At 34.6% G+C, this 10,409-nt stretch overlaps 2 protein-coding genes and 1 non-coding gene across 3 annotated transcripts; 2 read left to right on the plus strand and 1 right to left on the minus strand.

Moving 5' to 3' along the window:
* The first annotated feature begins 3,379 nt into the window (after positions 1-3,379).
* On the plus strand, positions 3,380-8,001 carry LOC120175288 (QWRF motif-containing protein 2-like). The gene is made up of 6 exons (XM_039181951.1): positions 3,380-4,686; positions 5,435-5,554; positions 5,764-5,880; positions 6,008-6,097; positions 7,548-7,655; positions 7,733-8,001. The coding sequence occupies exons 1-6, from the start codon at positions 3,460-3,462 to the stop codon at positions 7,808-7,810; spliced, it is 1,740 nt and encodes a 579-aa protein (XP_039037882.1). The 5' UTR covers positions 3,380-3,459; the 3' UTR covers positions 7,811-8,001.
* TRNAK-CUU lies at positions 6,756-6,828 on the plus strand. The gene has a single exon. It is a non-coding gene; the product is annotated as a tRNA-Lys (tRNA).
* A 265-nt stretch (positions 8,002-8,266) lies between the features above and the next one.
* Positions 8,267-9,037, minus strand: LOC120175290 (zinc finger protein ZAT10-like). Its single transcript, XM_039181952.1, has one exon. The coding sequence runs from the start codon at positions 8,988-8,990 to the stop codon at positions 8,361-8,363; it is 630 nt and encodes a 209-aa protein (XP_039037883.1). The 5' UTR covers positions 8,991-9,037; the 3' UTR covers positions 8,267-8,360.
* Positions 9,038-10,409: the final 1,372 nt, after the last annotated feature.

Consider the following 10,409-nt stretch of genomic DNA (forward strand, 5'->3'; position numbering starts at 1 on the left):
TTAAAATTGTCTTAAGTGGCCTGTCTTAACTGATTAGAGGGCCGTTATGACCATTTTAAGTTAAAAGTGTATCCCGAAAGTGAAACCAAAAATTGATTCGTCACCTAAAATTTGGGAACGAAAGAAAATGAAATGTTCGTTTATTTAAATTTATCAAGAAAAGGTTGTTGTAGCTTTTAAGATCTGGTCTCGATATTTGTAAATAATCGAATATTCTTTATCTTTCTAAAACGACTTGGTAATTTTAATTTAATTCATTTGAGTGCTTTTGAATGTTTTTAAATTTACATCTTTGTTTTATGGGATCAAAAAATCAAATTAAATTAGAATTTGTAAAGTTCATTGCAAAGACATTAATTAATCGACTATGTATCGTTTTAGGGCGTTGTGGGGGTGCTAATCCTTCCCTGCACGTAACCGACTCTCGAACTCGGATTTTGGTAACACAGACCTTAATTTGTTGTTTTAATTAAAATTAATTTTTATTTAAAATAACAAACATTTTTGGGTGCCCAATCACACCCTAATCAAAGATTGGTGACGACTCTTTGAACCGTATTTTTTCGATCGTAAAGGAAATCCAAAATTTTTTCGAAACGAAAGGTTTTTAAATCGCATTTGTTTTTTAATTAAATCAATTGAAAGAGGTAAATTAAAAAATAATGTGATTTTCAAAATCTCACCTTTAAGGAAAAATCGTTTCGACACCTTACATTCGCATCTTTAAAGTTTCGAACGTAATATGTTCGCATATCTTCTCGCAGAACTGGAATTTTGATAAGCTCATATCAAATTTAATATTTCTAAATTTTTCGTATAAGTTTTATTATCTATATTTAAAGGTTGAGTTATCTTAAAAATTTGAAGAATGATATTAGATTTGATTTTTTTTTTGATATAATGATTTAAAAATAATTTAAACAAAAAATTAGACTCGTTTAATATATAAATTGGACTCAAATACTAACATTCAAGACTGACTCAACTCAATTTCTAAATTTATCTATTTTTACTAAAAGTGATTACAAAGTATTATATATATTAAATAGTTTTAACCATATGATAATGAACATTCAATCACCCTTGAAGTCGCTCGTGCTCGAACATGTAACATCTAAGAACAACAAAAATTCCTTTAACCACTGAAGTAAATTGGTTCGTACTGATTTCTAAATTTAAAATATGTTGAATTATCATCATATATTATAACTAACATGTATATCCAAATGCGCTCGAAATAATTATGTCTAATATTTTTATTTTACAATTGGGTTCAAAATATTTTCTCAAGCTATAAATTAATAGCTTGAGATGCTATAATATTTAATATAATATATAATTAATCATAATTTATATTTATTAATCTTATAAATTAATATAAAATCATATTTATTAACATCAGTATAAATTTAGGTTTTTATATAGTCAAAAGTTTAATTATTTAAATTATTTATATTTTGTGATTTTATATTTGATTAATTAATTATAACATGTAGTTAAAGTATATTACTTTTTATTTGCAATAATTTAATTCAAGTCAGTTTGGGCTTGAGTAAGCATGAAGTGTTAATCTAATATGTAAGTTTGATTTGATTTATAGACATTAATTTATCTAGATATATATATCTTAACAATGTCATTTTTAAGATCTAAGTTAGAACTCTTATTAAAATACAATTTATAAGATTAAGATTTAGTAAGAAAAGGTTATTTGAAGTAAAAGCGTGGGAAACGAAAAGGAATAATATAGGTTTGTATCAGTAGATTAATGATTGGCCATTAATGTTATGTTCATGTGTAATTATGGGAAATTGTAGTTAATGAGAGATTATTATTTGATATTTGAACGAGAGAAGAAGAAGATTATCATAAGAAAAAAAGGTTGGTCGGTTACGGTCAATTCATCTCCTTGTTTAATTGCGATTGGAGTATTTATAGTGATTTTTAGTACGTGTTAACCTTAATTTATAGGATCATCATGACTTTTTATAGTTCAACAGATTAAGTAGATCTGATAATTAGATTTTAATTTTTTTTTCTAACGCATCACGTGGTGTTATCGAGTGACTTACTTATTAGAGGTCTTATCCATACTTTATAACTAATCATAAATTTATATTTAAGGAATACAAACTAATCAAACGTCCCGACGAATGGAGAAATTTTCTTCGAACATATAACACATATTATCATTCAAGGAAAGCCATGTTTATGAACAAAATTTAGGGTTAATATGTCTAATAATTATTTAAAGTTAAAATAGTAAACTGTTTGGTGGGGGATTGAGGTGGAGTTGGAAGAACTCAAAGAAGGTCTTCTTGTTTGCACCCCAAAGTATGCCTTTACCCATTGAGTAAAAACAACTTTAATTTTTTTTGTTTTTAAATATACTTAACAAGCTTGCTTTATGAGATCTACCAGATTAATTATTCGGAATGCCTCGATCGCACTTCCGTCAGCCTTTTTCTTTTCTTTTTCTAAATTTTGTTTATTTATTTATTCGCATCACTAGTTAACTATCTAACTACTGATTTAGAAATTCTTATATTTAATACATTACTTTTACTAAATTCAACATTACTTCCGTCTACTGATTTTTCAACTAATGATGATTTTACTAGTTAACTATCGTAAGGTTAACGTCACTCGTAAGGTTAACATTACTTCCATATAATCATATCCTAAAATCAGAGGCATTAGGACTAATGGAACCACGGTCCCTCTAAAATTTAAAAAATATAAATTAGACTCTTAAAATTTTAAAAAATTCAATTTCTCTCTCATAATATTTTTAAAAATTCAGATTAAATTTAAAATTTTTGAATATTTTTAATTAAACTCTCCAATATTTTTTAAAAATTCCCATCAAATCTCTCAAAACCTCAAAAATTTTAGTTTGGCCCCAAACTTTATTTTTGTAAAAAATGTAAACTTAACTCTTTAATTTTTTTTAAAATTTTAATGTAATCTTTAAATCTTTTGAAAGTTTAAATCCCTAAATTTTATGACCAAGTTCCACGATTAAAATAAAAACAACAAAAGTAGCTTACACGTGTAAGGAGTTCTCCAATTCACTTGCACAACACACCTTGTCCCTCCTCCACGCGAATAAAACCCCGTCTCCCCCCTCACACTTTAAAATCACTAATTAAAATCTCCATACTCCTTATGCTATCCTAAGCCAAACATTTCTCGTTTTTCCGCTCCCTCTTTGGACGCCAACGCTACTTTTCCCGCCCTTCCTTTTTCTTTTTCTCTCTGCAAATTCCAACTTTATAAAGAAAAAAAATATTTTCAATTCCAATGTTTTTAAAACATAAATCCTAAACTGTCTGAGTTCTGATTTTTCATTTTAAAAAAAAAATAAATATATAATTGGAAGTAAATTTTTGGAGGAATTGGGAGGAGAGTGAGATTAAAGAATCAGACTGTGGAATTGAATTTTCTGAGAAGCCGGCAATGGTTGCTGCTGCCGTTTCCGCAGCGGTAAAACCCAAACAGCTCGGAGGAGGGCTTCCGCTAAACCAAAACGCGCCGCGGCCTCCGCTGTTGACCTCCGACCCCGACAATGCCATCACTCCTTGTCGTAAAAAATCCGGAAAGTTCACCTCTCGTTATATGTCAACGTCCTCATCAAATTCTTCCTCGCCTCCCACCAAAATCTGTCCTCTGACGTTATTTTCGACGAGGACTTCTCATTCGAAGGCCATGACCACGACAAAACGCACGACTCCATTGGCTAGCAAGCGGTCGCAAGCAGTGGAGAGGAGACATGCGGTGACGCCGCTGCCTAGTAATTCTTTGGATTTGAAAACTAGTAACGGTGACAACAGTAACAAATGTGATTTATCCGTTTCGTCTCATGGTGAGCCGTTTTCCTATAAGTGTAGGAAAGCTAAACCAGCTCCATCACCAAGCGCGGCAACGAAAGGGACGCCGGAGAGGTGGAAGACAACGGTAGCAACGACTCCACGGAAAGGAACAGAGCAAGCGGAGCGGTGGCCGGCAAAGTTAAGGCTATCAAATTCGGTTACTAGTGGAAGCGTTGATTGCACCGACGAGAGGAAGAGTTTTAACCGTTCTGTTAACGGCAATGTAGTTAGGGCACTGCAGCTCTCCATGACTGATAATAGAGAAATAACAGCCGTTACTCCCGTTAAATCTAAGCCTCAATATGATCTCGCGGCTTCTGATACCGGAAGTGTTTCTTCTGGTAGTACTCCAGGAGCTCCAGAAAGTTCTTCCGTAGACGGTGATGTTAAGCGTGGGCCTCGGGGAATAATGGTTTCGGCTCGGTCCTGGCAAGATACTGCTAATCGTTTATGCCGGTCCGATCCTGGTTATCCGGTTCCTAAGAAAAATACAGCACGTTCTAAGCAAATTGTACGAGACAAGTACGGAACTGACAGTCCTTTGTCGTCTCCAAAAGGTGTATCGAACAGCAGAGGCCAGTTATGGTCAATTCATTGGCCAGTTCGGCCTGCATCACCGAGTAAGCTTGGGTTGGGTGATAATTTGGTAAATAGGCCATCGATTTTGAGCTTAGTTGGTGATGCTATTAAGATTGGAGAGAACAAAGTTTCGGATGCTCATTTATTGAGGTTACTCCATAACCATTTGTTGCAGTGGCGTTTTGTTAATGCTAGAGCAGATGCGACTCTGTCTTCCAAAAGGTCTAACACAGAGGTATTGACTTCGAATTTCTCTCTTGTTGTATTCAACTAAGTAGCTCGCTTTGTCCTATTGCTACCTTGTTGTTTGTATGCTTCAAGTTTGCATGCTGTACTGTTTCAACATTCATAGGTATTCCCTCTTAGTGTAATTTGGCAGCACAACTCGTAGCTGTTAATGTTGCATTCCATCACCTTTTGAGGATTATGGTTAAGATTTACTTTTATTATTATATAGTATCATGGTTTCATGTTATGTTAAATTGTGAGAAAGTTGCCTGGCTTGTCACAATTTATCTTGCCCATACTGCCTGGAATTTGAAAATTTTCATTAAAAAACTCTAGAACCTGGCCAACAAAACTGAGTTGAATTATGTGCTGTGGGAAAAAAAGTGTTTTCTTGTTAGAACTGAAACTATTCAGGCCACTTCTGCTAGAGCGCTTGGCATTCTGGCTTTTTGGTTATAATTACTTTTGTGGTGTAGAAATTCTGTAGCGTGCAAGCAGCAGGGTTGTTTTGTGGCTTAAAACGAGTTTGATCGTGTTAAAATATGATGAAGAATCCTTTGTCATCATGTTCGTATAACAGAAAAGTCATCAATAATACATGTACATCTATCTCTTTTTAACCATCTCTTGTTTCTCGGTTTACTAACAATTCAAGTTTTTCGATTATCTTCCTTGATTTTTTTTTTTGAAAATGATTATCTTCCTTGAAATTAGTAAAAATGAGGATGAATTCTTTAAACATGTTCCTATTACAGAAAAGCCTCCATAATGCTTGGACTACTACCTCAAAACTGCTAGAATCTGTTAGAGCCAAAAGAAATGAATTACAATTGCTGAGGCAAAATTTGAAGCTGATTTCCATCCTCAAGGGGCAAGTAAGAACGATAGCTCCCTACTAGATGTGTTTACTGTTGGCTTGATTTTTTTCTTTGTTTGTTTTAAGATTTCTGATTATTTTGTTGATCTTAACTCAATTGTTACTAGTTTTTCATTGTCTGCCATATCTTATTTGGATTGCATGTTTCAGTTCAAGAAATTGTGTGCTTTTTTATTTATAGCATATTATTTTCATTGATAAGTGCAGATGATCTTTTTGGATGAATGGGCTGTCCTGGACCATGATTATTGCAGTTATTTGTCTGGGGCTATCGAAGCTCTGACGGCAAGCACACTCCGCCTTCCAGTAGTTTGTGGGGCAAGAGTAAGTTCCTTATTCTGAAATTTGATCATTTCCTTTAAGCTTTAGCATCTCCGCTGTCAATGCTTTACTTTATGTGGGTCTTAAAAAGAAGGGGGAGAAAAACTTGCTTGTCGTCTTATTTGTACAGGCTGATATCCCAAAATTGAAGGAAGCAATATTTTCAGCAGTTAATGTAATGCAGGCAATAGCATCCTCCATATGGTCATTATTATCAAAGGTAAATCTTTCTTTTGTTGACCTCATCCCTTTTTCCTCCCCTTACCCTTCATTCTTTAATGCCCAAACTTCGGAGTTTCCTTTGGTCCCCTTTTATTTGCAGACTCATTTTTTCCTAAGCAGTAGTTTAGACAAAAGTTAATTTAATAATAAGATAGTGCAGACACATTCTTTGGCAAACACCTAAAGGTTGATTAATCCTTTTTATTCTTGTGGGTATCATGCTCTCTATAATTAAAACGGTTTGGCCATGTATAAGATTTTCTTTCGTTACTGATAAATGTCTTTCTGAAGGTGTAGTTTGAAAGGAAGTGAAATTAGGTTAGGTACCTTTCCTTTCTAGTTTTATTTTGTATAGGCCAGTCAAAGGAAAGTGTGTAAATATGTATAAACGGTGTTTCGAATTTTAGTCAAGGATTCTTAGTATATAAGCTTTGTATTTGGTTGCTTTCATTTTCATATAATGAATGATGATGGGTTTAGCTTTTGATGCACATCTTCTCTCATAATTAAACCTTTGATAGGTTTCTTATATGTGTTGAAACATGTTAGATTTTGCGTCTACTTATGAATAATGGGGATTGGGTAGGTAGGGTCTTTGGCTCGGATTAATTTATAAAATGATAAACAATAGTTATGCCTAGAAGTTCAACAACCAAGCCCGTCTAGCTCAGTCGGTAGAGCGCAAGGCTCTTAACCTTGTGGTCGTGGGTTCGAGCCCCACGGTGGGCGTTCTTATTTTTTTATCCTTTGTATAAAAGGCCTTGGTTTAATTCTTTTGTTCTTACTTTGACACCTAATCTTTCTGAATGATAAGCGGGCATTTGGTTGACTTTGTTAACCAGGTGGAATGAAAATAATCATCCATACGACAGGAACCAGATTATTATTTGGATAGTTTGTTTCCATGTTTTCTTAATTTTGTAGCCTTTATCAACAAATAGATCAACATTTGTCTTATGGTTGTTACCCTTTTCGTGCTCTGCATAGAATATTTTTCATCACCGTACATACCCACAATTTCAAGTATCGTATGAACATAAACCTTAGAGCTTGTCTGACACAGTGATGGACTGAGCGGCTGTCGTACTGTTGAAAATTTCAAATTCATATATATTTTAAATATTTTCGTTTTATTTTTTATTGATAATCTGTTTTCGGCCGCTAAAATTTTATAAGTTCGCCTAGTAACATAAAATTTTATGTTTGTAAAATCATTTAACTACAGCAGCTGATGAAATTGATATGGTGTTAGCTTTTAACGGCTTGTTTGCACAGAGTTGTACCAGTAGTAAACGTGATATAGGTTGATCAAATTGCACTTCTTGGATTTGTTCATTTGAATTTGAGATGAGTTAATTACAATAGATCTTCCCTTTAAAGCAGCTTTTATCGATTTTCATCGGTTCTCTATGCTTGCATGTAATTTCTGTCTTTTCTTCTGTGGTTAGGTTGCAGAAGTTAACACCATGGTGTCAGAAGTTAGAAATTTAAGCACAAACGAGCTTGCTTTACTCTATCGATGCAAACAAGTATTGCCAACAATTGCAGCCATGCGGGTAAATTTCTATTCTGGTGTGTTTTATTGGGGGTACATAAAACTCGTTTCAAAACTTATGGGTTATGTAATTACCAGGTGAAGGAATGTAGCCTTAGAACGCTCATTTTACAACTAAACCAGTTATCTCCCACCTTTGACAACAAAATTGTCTGATTTAAATTCAATACCAACCCAAATTATGATTCCAAAGGTAAGAAGAAAGGTTTCCATAGTTGATTGAATTTCACAAGCATGAAGATATGATATTATGGACTTTGTATTGAAACGTTAAAATGTAGTTTGAAAGGAACTATCCTTGGGTTAGGTACCTTCGGTTCTTATTTTGCATAGGCCAGTCAAAGAAAAGTGTGTACATATATATATATATATATATAAATGATGTTGGACAATGATTCTTGGTATATATAAGCCTTTGTATTTGGTTGCTTTCATTTTTCATAAAATGAATGATGCACATCTCTCATAATTAAACCTTGGATATAGTAATGGTAACAGATGTAACAAACTTGATTGAATGAAGATTCCCAATTAGCTGGAAACCATGAAATAATATTTGAACTAAAACAAAATTAATTGAACGATAGCAATTGAGAGAGTTGGGGAATTCTTCAAATGCTATATACAGGGTAAAGAATATTGGTTCAACAAATCAAAAAGAGGGAATGAGTAGTGTAATTTCCTCGAAAAAATTTCCAGTATTTGTTTAGTTGACTTCCATTTTGTGTGGAATCCGTATCACGAGACGTGGCTTCTTCAAAGGGTGTGGGCTTTCCACTTCATCATCACCGTCGGAAGCAAAGAAGTTGGTCCTCGAGAATTCCGGCAGAGGCGGCAGGTTCAGGTCGAAGCCCCTCTGGCTGGTACTACTGCTGGAGCCTAGTTTCTTAGATGTGGTCCCGCTGTTAGCTTTGCCACCTTCATAGTGGAGTCGCTTATGGCCACCCAAGGCCTGCCCCGTAGGGAAGCTTCTGTGGCAGATGGAACACTGGTGGGATCTACCGCTGGATGTGGAAGAGGTGGTCGTTGACGTTGAGCGGTCATAGTTGGCGGCCATAAGATCACGGTGGCCGGCTTTGTGGCCACCCAAAGCCTGGTAGGAGGGAAAGGCCTTGTTGCAAACACTGCAGTTGAAGCCAAGTTTTTCTTGGGGGGGTTGTACGGTGGAGTTGTCTGAAGCGCCGCGTGCGAGCATGAGGAGGCAGAGTGCGAGGTATTCGTCTTCCTGGTCAAAACGAGGTCGCTTAGAACGCTTACCCTTGGTGAAAGAGTGGAGGCAATGAACATGAGATTGAAAGGGAAGTGAAGTTGGAGAGTTAAGAGCTTGTAAAGCCATGGAAATTGGAAGAGTGAAGATGAAAAGGAAGATGAGCTGGAAATGAAGAATTGTGAGTTGAGGAGCGAGGGGGTATTTTAAACGAGTAGTTGAAGGAAAGTGGTTGAGTGAGTGAGTGAGATTGGAAGTAGCGCGTTGGTTTTCCTTCTTCTCAAATACGGTGGCTTCCAAGTCAACTACAAAAGCCGTCAAAATTCAAACGCGGTGGCAAATTGAGTTTGACCACTCCCCACAAACATACGCGACTAAGAAAAAGGAAACTCTCACTTCACTCGCTTCAACTTATCAAAATCTGTTAATAAGCTCTCCATCAAATTCCATCAAAATCGGTTAATATTTATAAAAATTGTATATTATTAATAATTAAAAAATATTACCTTCACCCAAGAATATTAAAAAGTATATGTATCCAATTATTTGTTTTACATTTTATCACATATTTGGGTTTAAACCTTACTTTGACCTTCACTCAAATTATAAAATTAAAAACCATGAATTATATTATTATTTTATAAATCATGGCACATGTCTTAAATTAGTATGAGATGATACAAGATAATTTATATTCAAAAACTCGGGACTTAAATTCAGGACTTCAAGGAATAAAGACAATTCTTTAACTAATAAGATCTCTTGGTTCGTGCGATAATAATTTTAATATTAAAATTTATATATTCTATCAATTTAATCATAATTCAATACAATTCAATAAATTTAAACCCAAAAATCTGCCAAAAATAACGGGTCCAATATCTAACCTGAAAATTCATATATTTTCACTATAAATATCCGATAATTTTAAATTAGATCGGCGGGTCATTCGAATCAGATATTTTTTAACACTCCTATTTCTACCCATTTGGTATCAACTTTGGCTTCCGTATAATTTTGAGGCTTAAAGGCTTGAGAAATAGAAAAAATATATAATTAAACAACATTAGGTAAATAGGAGTAAAAAATGGCCTTAGAAATAGGATTCTGATCTGAAAGAGAAGCGGATTGACAGGAAAGAACATAATGATTCAATTAATGTGAAGGCTTAGATACCCTAGATGAAGATCGAAGTGAAATATATGATGGGTTATTTGAAACTGGCTGCTGAACAATATGATCAGAATCGTGATCAGGGTGATGATACACTAGGCAGAGGAGGAGAAAGTTATACTGAAGCATTAGAAGAATTATGGGTGGGAGCCAATTGAGAATAGGGCTGTAAAAAGATGACCCCACCTGTAAAACTGACTGAAACTGACTCGAGTTAAAACTGCTTTTAACCTACGTTGTAGCGATTCGAAACCGACTCGAGTCGGAATTGGTGTTTACCTGAATCTGAGTTGGACCTGGAAATTGTAGATCTGAACCCGACCTGAGAACGACCTGAACTCAAATTGAACCGAAAAAATAATATCCGAACCCGAC

Source organism: Hibiscus syriacus, unplaced genomic scaffold, assembly GCF_006381635.1.
Source record: "Hibiscus syriacus cultivar Baekdansim isolate YM2019G1 unplaced genomic scaffold, ASM638163v2 tig00112184_pilon, whole genome shotgun sequence".
Lineage (NCBI taxonomy): Eukaryota > Viridiplantae > Streptophyta > Magnoliopsida > Malvales > Malvaceae > Hibiscus > Hibiscus syriacus.